Genomic DNA, 16,862 nt, shown 5'->3' with positions numbered 1-16,862 from the left:
TCAACGGAAGGCCTAAATTATTTTTTTTTTTCAAGTTTGTCTCACAAAATGTTGAAATCTAGACTTTTGACTCTTGGAGAAAGTGATGGCAAGTCTAGAAAACTGAAAATGGGGAAAACACTATTGACCCTATTGAAGCCTGGCTTTCATACTCTGCTTTCCTCCCTTAGTTTCTGTACAGATTTATTTGGAAAACTGCTCACTTGGTTTGCGTGGGGCTCAGGAAAGGAGCGGCACGAATGTATAGCCGGCATCTAGAGCAAATGAACGTGTGCATCGGGGGCAGTAATTAAAGGTGGCATGTTTCCGTGGTTTAGGGTCCTCTAGTCTTTCAAATGATTCCTTAAACTCAACAGTATATAAATGTTGTGACTTACGTGAAACTACCAAGCTAGTATCACGGACCAAGCAGTAAGAACTTGTAAATGTTTTACTTTTTAGGGCCGCCTGGGTGGCTCAGTCAGTTAAGTGTCCGATTCTTTTTTTTTTTTTAATTTTTTTTTTTAATGTTTATTTATTTTTGATACAGAGAGAGACAGAGCATGAATGGGGGAGGGTCAGAGAGAGGGAGACACAGAATCTGAAACAGGCTCCAGGCTCTGAGCTGTCAGCACAGAGCCTGACGCAGGGCTCAAACTCACGGACCGCGAGATCATGACCTGAGCCGAAGTCGGCCGCTTAACCGACTGAGCCACCCAGGCGCCCCAAGTGTCCAATTCTTGATGTCAGCTCAGGTCTTGATTTCAGGGTCGGGAGTTCAAGCCTAGCACTGGGTATGAAGCCTACTTAAAAAAAAAATAAATAAGTAAAATGTAGAACATTTTAATCTTTTTAATGTTTATTTTTTATTTTTGAGAGAGAGAGGGGGATAGAGGATCTGAAGAAGCAGGCTTTGTGCTGACAGCAGCGAGCCCGATGAGGGGCTTAAACTCATGAACCGTGAGATCATGACCTGAGCTGAAGGCAGACGCTCAACTGACTGAGCCACCCAGGCACCCCTACATTTTATTTATTTTAATGTTTACTTATTTATTTTGAGAGTGAGGGCACATGCATGCACCCGCGCACAGGAGTTGAGAGAGGGGAGAGGAAGAGAGGGAGAATCCTAAGCAACCTCCATGCTCAGCGAGGAGCCCGGCCTGGGTCCGATCCCACGACCGCCAGCTCAGGACCTGAGCGTATATCAAGAGTTGGACGCCCAGCCAACTGAGCCACCCAGGCACCCCAGATGTTCTACATTTTAAATGCTGCAAAAAATATTCATGGGTCAGTTCCTAATTCTGATATTCAAGAATACAACACAGGGAGTTTTCATAAGTCCACCCAAAGCACGTTCCTGTGGATAGTTTTCGGTCCTGGAGAGATACCGCTAAATTGAAAAATGAACGTGTGCATCGGGGGCGGTAATTAAAGGTGGCATGTTTCCATGATTCTGGGCACTCCTCTTCCTCGCTTGGTTTATACAGCTATTACATCTCACACCAAACACTATCCAAGCAGCCACATCTGGTCACCACTGTTGTTGCACTCCATGTTCTACCTCAAAGGTAGAACCTACACACGCATGTGCATACACACTCTTTTTTAATTTTTTTTTAACGTTTATTTATTTTTGAGACAGAGAGAGACAGAGCATGAACGGGGGAGGGTCAGAGAGAGGGAGACACAGAATCCGAAACAGGCTCCGGGCTCTGAGCTGTCAGCACAGAGCCCGACGCGGGGCTCGAACTCACGGACCGCGAGATCGTGACCTGAGCTGAAGTCGGCCGCTCAACTGACTGAGCCACCCAGGCGCCCCGCATACACACACTTTTAATGTGGTTTCTAGAATGTGATGATTTAATGCCTGTCAAAACACTTAGAACAGAGTCACTAGCTACCAGCCCACTGAATTGTGACTCTTTTTTTCTTAAGTAGTTGCTTTCTCTTGAATATGCCCCAAATTTCTTATGAAAAATCCTAATACCATTTCAAGACCAGAATTACTTGAATTTAAGTTACTTGGCTTTAAAAATTCATTTCTTCCTCCTCTTCCAAGTGAGCTTTTAGTTCTAGTAATTGCTGGTGGGTAAGCCATAAGACTAGAAGCTGGCAGCTGGGCGCCCTGCTGGCTGTGTCAGGCCAGACATTATAGGGCACTTAGCTCTGAGGAAGTATGTTTGGAACACAGTTGGCGTGAGGTTCCTTCTGCCCTCTGTTCTAAAAGAAGAAGAGGCCTAGCAGTAGTTTTTAGTGTATCCTCTTATCTTTTCCGAATAAACGCTATATTTTTCTCAACAAAAGGAAAAAGCAGTCTGCAGGAGGCTTTTCATCTCCCTTCATGTCTCGATTTAGTTGCTTCCTTTCCCTTGAATGTGACTCTCTTGCTCGATGCCAGATGTCCCTGTTCTCTGGTCTCTGGCCACAGGCCCTGCTCCGACTCAAAGGAGCACCCCCTGAATTTCCTTCCTTGCCCCATATTATCCCTCTGGGGAGTTGTAAGGTGCAGTTTTCTCTAATATTTATTATTTATCTGAATACTCTCATTTTAAAATGAAGTTAATGTTTAATTTTTAAAAGGTATTATATATTATTGTATGAGACCGCTGACAGGAGGTGCTTAGAGCAGGCATATTCAGAGACAGAAGGTAGAAGGAGTGGAGGCTGCCAGGGACTGGGGGTGTGGAGGAAGGGGCAGTTAGTGTTTAATGGGAACAGCGTATCAGTTTTGCAGGATGAAAAGAGTTCTGGAGAAGGATGGTGGTGATAGTCACACAACAGTGTGAATGTGCCTAATGCCACCGAACTGTATACTTAAAAATAGTTAAAATGGTACATTTTATGTTATGTATGCCTTACCGTTTTTTAAGTGTTTTTTAAAAAAAAATATGAATAGGGCACATATTATCTCTGCGGATGGCAGATAACATGTCATGGTCACCTCGAACTTTTTCCGAATTCCGTTCCATTCCAGCCCCTAGAGAAATGCCTTAACTTCTTTTACCAAGAAGGCAGAAGTGACCTCATTTAATTCTGATTTTTCCCTAGTGTTGCACCTTTTTCTAAACTACAGAGGCATGAATGAGAGCAGGGAACGGGGGATTTTACCAACAGGGAGGACTAAGTAATTAGGTTGAGAAAAGAGTTGAACCAAAGGCAAGAAAGGAGCTCAAAGGCCAGGCCAGCAAGACAAAGACATCGAATCTCCCTGATTCTTTGACTTTTTCTTGTTCTTTGCCTCCAATTTTGGTCTAAGCTTAGGCTAAAAAGGAGGGTGGTGTTTAATTCTCTAGGTGTAAAAAATAATTAAATGCCTGCTACTTGAGGGGCGCCTGGGTGGCTCGGTCGGTTAAGCGTCCGACTTCAGCTCAGGTCACGATCTCGCGGTCTGTGAGTTCAAGCCCCGCGTCAGGCTCTGGGCTGATGGCTCAGAGCCTGGAGCCTGCTTCCGATTCTGTGTCCCTCTCTCTCTGCCCTTCCCCCCGTTCATACTCTGTCTCTCTCTGTCTCAAAAATAAATAAACGTTAAAAAAAATTTTTTTTTTAAATAAAAATAAAAAAAAAATGCCTGCTACTTGAACATGTAAATTTGTGTTTTTCTTTATTTGACTATATCATTAAGGACCACGGGTCCACTCTGCTTCTGGTTTGAGGTTCCAATCCTGGTGAGATTAATTGTGTCTTTGAAAATAAGATAAGCAGCAAATGAAAGTTCATACGAACATAAATTATCTTAGATGAAAAGACATACTTTGAAATTTGAAACGTAATTTACCCTCAACTCTATGTCTTTTCAAATTGTTGCCTGTTTGTGGGGGGTGGGGTCTGGTTTATCAGGCAACTAATCATTATGTCTGCTTTCTTTCTGTTTTGGGGGTCACACTCTGAATACAAAAATTTACATCTAAAGCTTAAAGAAAAATAACTAGCCAGACCCCAAATTTCTTCCTTTGTCTCTGTGTGCATAGCAGTGCTTGAGAGGAGGCCAGTAACATTTGAGGGAAGGTCTTGGGATTTTCTTTTTTTTTTTTTTTTTTTTTTTTTTTTTTTTTTTTTTTTTTTTTAATTTTTTTTTTCAACGTTTTTTATTTATTTTTGGGACAGAGAGAGACAGAGCATGAACGGGGCGGGGGCAGAGAGAGAGGGAGACACAGAATCGGAAGCAGGCTCCAGGCTCTGAGCCATCAGCCCAGAGCCTGACGCGGGGCTCGAACTCACGGACCGCGAGATCGTGACCTGGCTGAAGTCGGACGCTTAACCGACTGCGCCACCCAGGCGCCAGGGATTTTCTAGGCTTCTCTTGCTGATGGGATAATGAAAGGAAATGGCTTCTAAAAGTTTTTTTTTAATTTTTATTTATTTTTGAAAAAGAGACAGAGTGTGAATGGGGGAGGGGCAGAGAGAGAGGGAGAGAGAGAGAGAGAGAGAGAGAGAGAGAGAGAGAGAATCCCAAGCAGGCTCCACACTATCAGTGTGAACCTGATACAGGGCTTGAACCCACAAACCATGAGATCATGACCCGAGCTCGAATCAAGAGTCAGGTGCTTAACAGACTGAGCCACCCAGGTGCCGCAAAATAGGGAACAATTCTTTTGAAGTACTTAGTATGTTTTTGTATATCCTTTTAACGTACTTAATAGATATTTATACAGAGCCTTAGCATAACCAATAAAATGTTTAAATAATGAAGTAACAGGTATAAAAGTTGTGGTTAACTTCAAAAGTTAACTAACTTCTATCTGCTTTGAGATTTTTAACTGGCCGCTTTCTATAAGTTACAGAAGAACTCAGGGTCCTGTTTGTGCCTGTGAAACCATAGGCATAAGATAACGTGTATTTATTCATGTTTCTTCAGTGTAGATCAGTTTTTTGTTTTTGTTTATTTCATGTTTTTATTTAAATTCCAGTTAGTTAACATACAGTGTAATATTCGTTTCAGGAGTAGAATTTAGTGATTCATCACTTACAAACAAAACCCAGTGCTCATCACAAGTGCCCTCCTTAATACCCATCACCCATACCCATCCATTTAGCCCATCCCCTGCCCGCCTCCCCTCCAACAACCCTCAATTTGTTTTCTATAGTCAAGAGTCTGTTTTATGGTTTTAATGGTATTTAGCATAGGAATTTAGTGTAGAATTTCTAAGTCCCCTTAGAATCTAATGGGACTCTGTTTTTTTCAAACAGGAAACATTTCCGAATAAACTAAACTTTATATTTGTCAAAATTCTTTGTGACCCAAAGTCATCCAGACTGTTCTTGATTTATGATTTTGGTGGTCATCCGTGCGAATTTGACAGCCATAATATGAGCTTCAGTAAGGAACACAAATCTGTATTCTGTATTACTTGCACTGCAATATCTCCTTCAGAATCAGGGTACTTGGAATTCTTTGCCCTTAAGGAATTGTTTGTTTTTCCAGACTGGTTAATGCATCAGGAACTTGGTTTCACGTAATCATCACTAAACAAATACCCTTACACCTTTTCTATGGGAATTATCGGAGGTCTAAAATTAGTTTTAAATTGGGCATATATAAAAGCTCCGGCAGGGTTTTTGGTTTTTTTTGTTTTTTGTTTTTTGTTTTTAGTTCAGAAAATGCAAACATGCAGCTTTTAGCAGAAGATTCTTGAGCAGCCGGCTTTACCTCACTGGGTGGCTCTGAGCCGATGGCTGGGGTTAACGCCTCAAGCACCATCCAACTCATGTGGCTGTGGGAGTCCCCAGCCTGGTCTTCAGAGACCACGTCTGAGTAGTTTAGACTTCACATTGACCATCACCCATGGCTACTCATTCTTTTTTTTTTTTTTTAATGTTTATTTATTTATTTTGAGAGAGAACATGAGCAGAGGAGAGGCAGAGGGAGGGAGAGAGAGAATTCCAAGCAGGCTCCGCACTATCAGCACAGAGCCCCATGCGGGGCTCGATCCCACGAACAGTGAGATCATGACCTGAGCCGAAATCAAGAATCGGATGCTCAACCAACCGAGCCACCCAGGCGCCCCAAGGCTGCTCACTTCTTGAGGGGCATATGTAACTTGTACAGTTAGTTTTATCTCCCCAGTGCTGTGGAGCAGCTGATGTTCAGTGGGACCCCAGTGTCTTGAAAATGTAATGACCTTTATGTGCCCTGTGTTTCAGAATTAGGAAGCACCTCAGAGAGTTAAGATGGACTGGCTGCTTCTAGAGAGTCTGACCAAGGACAGAGTTTATGAGTTTGGTAAAAAAAAACAAAACAAAACTATGAAGCATTCATCTCACTGCTGGCTGAAGAGATTACTGTGTATAATGATCCTTGACTTGAATTTATATCACTAGATATAATTGACAGAATTAATTTCTAGAATTTACAGATTGACAAGAGAGCAGAACAACTTCATAGGAAAATAGGCAAAGGATATGTACCGATAGTCCATAGACGAGGAAACCCAAACGTCTCCCTCTGAATAGAAGGTCAACGTCGAAGAAATGAACATGAAAATAAAATGAGATAGCACTTTACCCCCATTGGGCCAGAAGGAGTTAAAATGTCTGAAAATCCTGTGTTGGTAAGCAAGAGAGGCTCTCAGAGGCTGCTCATGGAGGTAGACATGAGTAAAAGGGCTTTGGAGAGCATTTGGGCTATGTCTAGTAAAGTTGCTAATTTTACTTTGCTCGTAACAAGCAATTCTACTTGTCAGTTATACCTGGAGTACTTCTGGTATAGATGCGTGAGTCACACACAAGGATTGTCACCGCCACGTTGCAATAGTGAAAAAAGTGCAAACAACCTAAATGCCCCCAGCAAGAGAGTAGGTGGACAGGGGTGACATAGTCATGTACTAGAATATTCATCCCCAGTGAAATGAACGAACAGTACTTCGTGTATCATGATTCGAAATTGTGTATCAGGGATAAATCTGCAGAGTGTTGAGCAACATTAGCAAGTTTTGGAATGACATTGTTGAAAACAAGTAATACCATATTATATATTTCGTGAGCACATACACATGTGGCAGTGTTATGAAAATGCATGAGGAAGGTAGACAGCGGAGACGAGGTAGGGATCACTCCTGGAGAGAAAAGAAGTAGAGGGGGGTGGAGAGGTGTACAGGGAGCTTCAAGTGTTCTGCAGTGTTTTATTTCTTTCAAAATAAAACACTGATTTATCCAAAGCGGAAGATTTGAGAGCTCGATGGTGGATAAAGGGACCTCTACTTTTTTTTAATGTTTATTTATTTTTGAGAGAGAGAGACGGAGAGAGAACAGAGGAGGGGCAGACAGAGAGGGAGACAGAGAATCCGAAGCAGGCTCCAGGCTGTGAGCTGTCAGCACAGAGCCTGACGCGGGGCTCGAACCCACACACTGCAAGATCATGACCTTGGTTCATCGACTGAGTCACTCAGGCACCCTGAGGGACCTCGATTATATTATCCTCTGTATTTTTCTTTACATTTGAGATACTCCAGAAATTTAAAAAAGGTAATGAACTTAATTAAACCCAAGTAAAAATGCTCGTGGCATAATTTTTTTAAGTTTATTTTTATTTATTTTGAGAGATAGCAAGCAGGGGAGGGGCAGAAAGAGAGGGAGACAGAATCCCAAGCAGGCTCCGCTCTGTCAATGTAGAGCCTGACATGGGGCTCGAATCTCCGAACCGTGAGATCATGACCTGAGCCAAAATCAAGTGTTGACTGAGCTACCCAGGTGCCCCTCGTGGCATAATTTTTTTTTAATGTTTATTTATTATTGAGACAGAGAGACAGAGAGACAGAGTGTGAGTGGGGGAGGGGCAGAGGGAGAGGGAGACACAGAATCCGAAGCAGGCTCCAGGCTCTGAGCTGTCAGCACAGAGCCCGACGCGGGGCTCGAACTCACGGACCGCGAGATCATGACCTGAGCCAAAGTCGGACGCTTAACCGACTGAACCACCCAGCTGCCCCGTGGCATAATTTTTAAGACCACATTTGAGCTATACTATATCCTCAGAATTACTACTAAAAAAGAGTGATTCTACTTTGCTCCAACAAATGTTTGTTGAATGTTTGGCCTGTGCAGGACTCTGGAATTTTGTTGAGGTTATGCTAGAGAAGTAAGTAGACTCAGTTCTGCCCTCATAGGACTTAGAGGCTCCCAGGTAGACAGGCGCTGGGCAGGTAAAGAAGAGGGTCCTGATGGGAAAGGTCCCCACACAGACTAGGTCGGGATGGGCATCACCCAGAAGGCAGCACGCTAGCTGCTCTGGCCGCTCTGTTTACAGTCATATTCCCCCAGGACTGGGAGATGTGAGGGAGAAGTGTAGTGGGCAGGAAGGCTCATCGTCGAAAGCTTAAGGAGTAAGGACCGACCACTGGGCAGGAGGGCAAGATGGGCTGTGAGGGCATGGGAGTTACGAGGTAGAGAAGGGAGGAGGCAGAAAGGCCAGGGAGAGAGGGCAAGGCTGAGTCTCTTAGTGGAGGAGCTCAATGTCCAGCTGCTGAAAGGGGCCCAGATAACCCTCCCCAGCTCTGTGTCTGTAGGATGCCAGGGGACAAGTAGAGAACTCGGCTTCTCCATGCCTCGCTCATCCCACAAACTCTGACCCACCTCATAGAAGGAGAGGACATGAGGAGAAGCTCAGGCCTCTCTGAGAGATGTCACAGCTGTAATGACTCCTGTAGTGCCCTAAGGGACCACCGCAGGCCCAGTTAGAAGTTGGGCTGGTCTTGGCTGAGGGAGCATTTCCGAATTCACAGACCCTCTCCAGGTCCTCTACTGCTTGTTTGCCCTTCTTACCAAACAGTCTCTGGCATATTTCCATCACACACAGCCGGAAGTGTGGTTTCTTCAACACGGTCTAGTTATAAGCTCTGTTAGAGCCAGGAGCTTCCCAGGCTTCTTTGTGTAAAGCCTGCCCATTCAGTGTTCCCTAGGTTCCCTGGGGCCCGTTGTGTGGCAGAGAAGCCCTTTCCCTGTGACTGAGTGTCCACAGGATAAACCCACTGGTACTCAAGAGGCAGTGAGGACCAAGGTATTTGGGGTGTGGAAACTGGGCACAGTTGGCCTGCCTTGAATCCCAGTTCTGCCATTAACTAGCCGTGTCACCTCAGACAGGACACTTGTGTTCTCTCGTGCCTTGGTTGCCTTGTCTGTAAGTGGGGATGATCGATCACAGTACCGCCTCATGGGATTAGAAGAGTTAATATCTGGGAAATGTATACAGTAGCTGGCACCCAGGAATTACTACAGCCGCATTGACTATGGTCACTCTTGCGGTTCTTTTAAATTTTTTTAATGTTTATTTTTGAGAGAGAGAGAGAGAGCATGAGTGGGGGAAGGGGCAGAGAGAGAGGGAGACACAGAATCCGAAGCAGGCTCCAGGTTCTGAGGTGTCAGCACGGAGCCCCACAAGGGGGTTGAACTCATGAACCACGAGATCATGACCTGAGCGGAAGTCAGATGCTTAACCGACTGAGCCACCCAGGTGCCCCTGTTGTGGTTCTTTATTATGTAACTTGAGTCTATTCCTTGATATCAAAAGAACTAGTTATAAAGAAAAAAAATTTTTTCCTTTTTGTTTTGTTTTTTTTTGCAGCAAAAAATATGTTATCCCTTTACAGTGCAGCTGCCCTATAGATTTCGAGTTTCGTATCACTTTGATTCAGTCTCATGAAGCCTTTACTGTTGACCCGTTATCAGGTAAGGAGAATCAAGGTTTCAAGTTTCCAATTTCCTCAGAGTTCTCAGATCAGAGAGGATTTGGAGAGTAGGCCTCAAGTTATGAAAGAGAATAAACTTCATTTGAATATGGTTTTTTCACATGTGTAACAATAGCAAATTTGACGTACCTGACATATTGTAAATTGGGATTGGATACTAGAGAATGAGGCCACTTTGGGATCATTTGGGTCATGCAGATAATTTATAATAGCATCCAGGTAAATCTCTTTCACGACCAACACTTGAAGTTGGAAACTAATCCATTCCTACTCTAATTTTGGCTCTTGGTATATCCTTGGATTTGCATTCATCTTTTCATTCAATTTCAAATAACATGGGAACATTATTTCTTACCAAGCGTTTGGAATGTTATTGAAAGCTCTTGTGAATTTGCTGCACGTGGTGTGGCCAGTCCGTCTGTGCCTGCCCTAAAGGACATAGATCCTGACACTGCTCAGGACTTTTGGAAATGCTGTCTCCATCTGAAGTGATTTCTGCTTCCCGGTTTCTGTCTCTTGATGTTTGGGTTTGGGCTTTAAATATCTGTCCACAGCAGTCTGCTGCGAACACTAAAATAGTTTTGTTTTTGAATGTCTGGGTAGGAATCCATTAATTTCCTGATTGCAAGTGCATAGATGAGTGTTCAAAGCAGAAATTTTGAATTACTTCTAAATTATGAAATGTATATAGATTATTTCCTAGGGAACCAGGAGCCATTCTGAGATTTTGGAAATTCAGTGTAGCTTTACCATTTATACTGCATAAAACAGGACTTGATTCTCTTTCCAGAGAGAAGGTTTATTATTTTTAGGCTTTAAAAAGAAGAGAGAATGAGTGGTTACCAAAATTGTACTAAATAATATTATATTTCTGCTTTTAATTATAGTTGATGTTCTCACTCTAAGCTTTTTGGTAGAGTAATAATAGTAACACTTAGTAACTATTATATGCCAGGCACTATTCTAAGTGATAGATATAGATACATTTTATATATGTGTATGTACCTATACATTAAAAAAAAATTTTTTTAATGTTTATTTATTTTTGAGAGAGAGAGACACAGTGTGAGTGGGGGAGGGGCAGAGAGAGAGGGAGACAACAGAATCTGAAGCAGGCTCCAGGCTCCGAGCTGTCAGCACAGAGCCCAATGCGAGGCTCTAACTCACGAACCGTGAGATCATGACCTGAGCTGAAGTCAGACGCTTACCGACTGAGCCACCCAGGCGCCCCTATGTACCTATATATTTAATCTGCACTACAACCGGGTAAGATTGGTACAATTATTATTTCCATTTGATAGACATAGAAATGAGGTGCCAAGTGTTTAAATAACTTATCCAGGGACACTCAGTAGTAAGTGGCCGAGGTGGGACTTAAAAGCAGTCATTCTGGTTCCAAAGCCTGTGCACCTGCCTCATGAAATACAAACTGAATTTTTGCCTTAACTCCAAAAGGTTATAAAAATTTGACCCGCGAGGTAAGTTGGTAAAATGAGCTAGCTCCTGCGATCTTAGTCCAGGCTCTGCTTAGAGATTATGGCAAGAAAGAGGAGGGGTTCCTCTTCCGGCCTGGGCCATCAGACCATACTGGACCTCTGGGACTGTCCCTGAAAGCCACGTGCTAAAACAGATCCAGATAAATCCCAGTGAGAGGGCATCAGGTCACGGCAGGAACAGGGATGGGGGAGCCTCAAGAAGAGAAAGGTATTGGAGGCAGGCTAGCTGTGTCAGTAACAGGAATCACCGTGGTGTAGAAAGGAACGGCCTTGGCCCCGGGTGGCTCCTGGTACATCACCAGAGACGCTAAAATATGAAATCGGTTTCTTATCAAGCAGCCAGTTCACCTTCACCAAAGGCTCAGACGGCAGATGGGGCTTGGAGTAGGGCAGTGCCCCAAGATGTTGAACACTTAGGACAGCTATGAAGCCAAGGGAGCCATCCCTGGTGATTTGCATTTAGTAGCTCTGGGAAGGGTCTTGTTTTCTGTACTGGTAACAGGCACCTCCAGGTGATTCTGATATAGGCATTCCTCAGTGGTTCTTGGTAATCACTGGACAAGGTTCACCAGTAAGATCCTGTCCCACCTGATGGTCTATAAAGCTGTTAAGGGAAGAGAGGGAACCACCGAGATTTCTGAGCAGTTGTGATAGGAGCGGTTTTTTAGGGAAGCCAGTGTAGCTGCAGTGTGCAGGTGTGACTGAGGTGGGAGCAGGCAGGAAACCAGGAAATCATTGTATCGGGAATGAAATCGCGTAGGCCTTGAGAGCCTAAACTAAGCCGGTTACCAATGGCAAGGAAAAGAAAGGGAGAATCTGGAAGAAAGCTAGAGGTTCTTGTGCCCAAGTCATACTTCTGCCAAGAACTGTTGTCCCAAGACACAGAATATTAATCGATGAGAAGGGTTTTGAAACACGGCCTATTCGTAAAACCAGTGGACTACATACATAAGCAATTAAGTGCTGAGCATCGATGAATGACAACTGTACTTAAAAATTATGCAGGTAAGTGCTGAGCATCGATGAATGACAACTGTACTTAAAAATCATGCAGGTGTGTCCTTGAGCATTCAGATTATAAATTGCACAGCCACATAATTCAGACAAATGGGGCCATGAGTTCTTTGATCCACCTGATAAGCTTTCGTTGCTCTGGTGCTTTGTTTGTTGCTTATCTTTTAAATTCTTCCCTTAAGTGAAATTAAGTTGGATATACCAGTTTGAAGTCGAGAGAGAGGTGGGAGGTAGGGACATATGTTTTGATGTCACCTAGGTACTGATGGAACATACTGCTGGGGGTCTGGAGATGACATCACCCAGGGAGCAGGGGAGGCCAGAGAAGAGAAGTGGATGGAGAACTGAGACCTGAGCACACAGGCACTCAGAGGACACTGGCGGGGGGGGGGGGGGGGGAGTGGGTGCAGGACAGAGACCAGGAGGAAAATCTGGAGAGTGTGAGGCAAGCAAAGCTGTGAGTGAGTGAGTGAGTGGGTGAGTGAGCGAGCCAGGGCTCCTGAGCTTTGGGGATCCACCTATACGATTTCAAATGTTCTGTGTCATATGGATGGTGTTGCTGATGTGACTGATGTGCTTGTACACAAGCAGGTCTCCTAGGCTGGACCGCTCAGCCTCCTCGGTAGCCATTTTATGAGACCTGGTGCATTCCTTGGCCCACTGGTCTCTCTGGCATTTTCTTGCTTTGGTTTCCCACTTTGTTAATGTATTGATGTGTCTGTTATACATCTTCGAGGCTATGGAATTTGCTGATGACTTTTACTCACCTGGAATAAAAAAGCTCTGTGTCTGCGAGGACGGTGACTGCAGGTCAGGTGCATGTAGCCCAGGCAGGTGCTGGGCTTTTCTGACTTGCCAGGCATCTGACCTGACTCCTAGGTCTTATACAGTTGGACAGTCAGGGATCACATTTCGGCCAGTTAAGTCCTCATTGCCCCCATTTTATAAATAGGACCCAGATAGGCTAAGAACCATGGGCTGATTTTACACAGTTAGGGTGTATAGTTATAGACACTGTTTTAGACACATCTTTAGAGGCGGTGGAGACATCCATGGTCCATGGGGTTATAAAGCAAGTTCTCCTCTAGGAACTAGAAGCATCATTTATCCATGCCTTCCAGGCATTTCGTGCTCAGGCTTGCCAAATGAAAAAAATTTGAATAAAGCTAATTCCATTTACAAGATACGAATCTGACATAGTGCCCCTGACTTTAACTCAACTGGCCATTTGCCCACTGGGCGTCCTTAAGATGCATGTGTGTGCTATAGCTATCAGAAGCTGGATCTGTTGACTGTGCCAAGATCTTCCTGAGACTGGGGGAAAGGAGTGAAGGATTTTGTGACCTTCTTTACAGTGCTGACAAGAAATCGTATACAATTAAAGCATCAAGAACGCTCACTCCGTTGATAATTTTGGAAGAGGCAGCAATACATTTTATTAGTGTTGGAGAACAGCCAAATGCCACACACAAAAAAAATTGTTGAATTCGTTCACTTTTGAACACTTGGAGATCCTGGGCATTCACTTGGTGTCCCATACCCTCAGATGAATGCATGCAATTCATATAAATAGTAAATTGTAGCATACAATGGCTAGTTAAGCAAGAGTTCCTGAGGACTATTGCCCAGGGTTCTTATAGAAAGTTTTAATACTTTTCTTCTCTTTTTTCCCCAGTGATGAGGCATAGAGCAGTCATTTGGAAATAATTTTATATTTTGCATTTTCTTATGAAATGCAAATTTATGACAATGTGATACTGATTTGGGAGTAATCCCAGAGCCTCTGCCCTCGCTTTGGACCCAGACTACTTTTTGATTATAAGCAACCCAGCCCGGAGCACATCTTGGCAAATAATAATTTCCCTTACCCCTGGATGAGCACTAGGATGCCATAAAGAGTGTGCACCCTACGTATCAAAGTCCAAGGCACCTCCATGCACCTCTTACTCTGGGTGGGCCAGAGGGACTTGACCCCTAGTCCAATCATGTGATCTCCGTTGGATTCATTCATACTCCTGCAGCACCTGCCATGGTGCTGGCCATACCCCAGCATTTACCCATTTAAGTTTCAACAGGAAGTGAGGGTTAACTCATTTTTTTGCGTCTTTTTTCTCCAAAGGCTCCTTCCCCACTGGCTGAGGTATTTTATCATATAACAAGCCTCACCGGCAGGTGAACCCCTTCCTTCCAGACAAGAGTATGAATAGGGAAGGTTGCCCCTGCTTCTCCCCACCTCACTATACACCTGTTGGTGGGTGAGACAGAAGATCCCCAATCCCAGCACAGACTGAGTAGGGGACAGATCAGGATTGTCAGGAGGATGGTAAGACCTTTAGATCTTCAGCACACAAAGGAGGCTCCCATAAAATGTTTCTTATTGGTAGTTAGGTCCATCGTGAATAGCCTCATCCCAGAAAATAATGCTTATTATACGGCTGCATAGCGAAATGGAGACACACAGATATATCTTTGGCAAGTGATAGAAATGAGCGAGATACACCAGCCAAATGCTTCTGATTACCTTTCAGGTCAGCAAACTGGAGAAAAGCCAGGGCCCATATGCCAGGTCAGAATAGAACACTTATGGGAAGTAAAGTCAAGAGATCAAACGTTTCTATGACTTTCTAGAGCACCAGACTTAAGGGTGAGGAAGTGAGAACAACTGGGGACAGGTAATATATCAAATGCAAATGAGTTCCCAAAGCCCCTTATTTAAGGATATATGTAACTAATTTATAGCAGTAACTAATGGAAGCAGGAAAAGCTGGACAGGCAGGTAGCAATTCTTTATGCACAGCCCTGAGGCCGTTCTGTCACGTTGTAGCAATGCTACATTTTTTTTTTCAACGTTTTATTTTATTTTTGGGACAGAGAGAGACAGAGCATGAACGGGGAGGGGCAGAGAGAGAGGGAGACACAGAATCGGAAACAGGCTCCAGGCTCTGAGCCATCAGCCCAGAGCCTGACGCGGGGCTCGAACTCACGGACCATGAGATCGTGACCTGAGCCGAAGTCGGACGCTTAACCGACTGCGCCACCCAGGCGCCCCAGCAATGCTACATTTTACCTGGCAGTTGGTATCTCCTTGATGGGTGACAGTGGTTGTACATAGAGTAGCTGGCGTAACGTTAATAATCGCTTCCATTTGCTAATTGTTAAGCACGTGACAGGCGCTGTCCTAAGCACACTGGATGCTCTACTACATTGCATTCTACAACCCGATGAGAACTCTTAGCATCACCCCTTTTTACAGCCAACCACACCCAGACTCGGGGAGGCCAGATGTCTCGCCCAAGGCAGCAAGGTCTGTCTGACTCCAGACCCCGAGCTCTCAACCACTCCCTTAAGCTGGAAGAGTAACGATATAGGATCCTTGAAATAGGAGAGAAAGCCAAATAGAATTGTATCACAAGACTAAGAGTTTAGGAACGTTCTCTTTTGGGAGAGAAAAGTTAGGGAGATCAATAATAGCTCTCAACCAGGCCTTGTGTATTCTCCTTGGCTTCAGGGTCCTTAGCTATCTCTTGCTCAAGATGATCATTTGGTGGCATGTCAGTGTGGGCTGGTTTGAGCTCAGTTGACCAACACCATTCAGTGGACTTTGCCCAGAGACCAACTCCTGTACTTTGACCAAACTCTGTACCCCTACTGCCCATGCAGAAGTGCCAGCCCCAGGGAGGTCCAGGGAGAGGCCAAGGATAGCATGACCCAACCCTTTATCCTGCTGGAAAAGCCTGTCTTCCGGGAGACTGGAAGGGAACGCCAGCTTTGCTTACAGAACAGGCCCTTCTGGGGGTCCCAAGGGGCTGGTATGGGAAAGGCGACTTGCCCAAAACCAGGCAACAGCAACGACAGAGGGAAACAAGAAAAGCTCTGGGTGTAAATAAGTGTGGGAGATAGTGGGCTGAGCAAACGTAAGAATTTCTTTAAGAAATGAAAATGAAATATGTTTGTTATGAAAATATGTTTCATTACTTGATATTGATTAAAAACAACAACAACAACAGGTGAAGCCAAAGGAATTAATGAACTTCCTTGATATAAGTGATACTCCTAAGGGTACCTTATACCCTGACTGGGTGGTTCAGTCAGTTAAGCATCCGACTCTTGATTTTGACTCAGGTCATAATCTCATGGCTCGTGGGATCGAGCCCTGCATCAGACTCTGCACTGACAGTGTGGAGCCTGCTTGGGATTCTCTGCTCCTTCTCTCTTTCCCTCCCCCACTCATGTGCTCTCTCCCTCTCTCTTTCAAATTAAATAAATAAAAACTTTAAAAACGTGATATTCCTAAAATTTACTGCTAAAAATTAAGAAATGAGATTATGAAAGGTCACCTGGGTGGCTCAGTCGGTTAAGCATGCAACTTCGGCTCAGGTCATGATCTCACAGTTCGTGGGTTTGAGCCCCGCGTCGGGCTCTGTGCTGACAGCTCAGAGCCTGGAGCCATCTTGGGATTCTGTGTCTCCCTCTCTCTGCCCCTCCATGTCTCACACTCTGTCTCTCTCTCAAAATAATAAAGGAACATTAAAATAATTTAAAAAAAAGAGAGAGATTAAGAGGTCAGAGCCACTGCTTCCTTCAGCTGCATGCTTCAAGTTCAGCTAGAGTCTTGGTGGTGCAGAAAGGGGAAGTAGCATCCATGCACTGTCTCTCTCCCCCCTCCCCCCCCCCCCAGCTCCTTATGGCTTCCTGT

General features: G+C 44.4%; 1 protein-coding gene across 5 annotated transcripts in view; it reads left to right on the top strand.

The window, feature by feature from the left end:
* The window catches only part of CFAP221 (cilia and flagella associated protein 221), a 104,578-nt gene that overhangs the window by 25,420 nt on the left and 62,296 nt on the right, over positions 1–16,862 (top strand). For all 5 annotated transcript variants that reach the window (XM_007091153.3, XM_042994264.1, XM_007091154.3 and 2 more), the window contains one exon: positions 9,533–9,636. In XM_007091153.3, coding sequence (XP_007091215.1) covers positions 9,533–9,636 — 104 coding nt within the window. The remainder of the gene's footprint in view (positions 1–9,532; positions 9,637–16,862) is intronic.

Source organism: Panthera tigris, chromosome C1 (genome assembly GCF_018350195.1).
Source record: "Panthera tigris isolate Pti1 chromosome C1, P.tigris_Pti1_mat1.1, whole genome shotgun sequence".
Taxonomy (NCBI): domain Eukaryota; kingdom Metazoa; phylum Chordata; class Mammalia; order Carnivora; family Felidae; genus Panthera; species Panthera tigris.
This window is presented reverse-complemented; position numbering and strand designations above follow the sequence as displayed.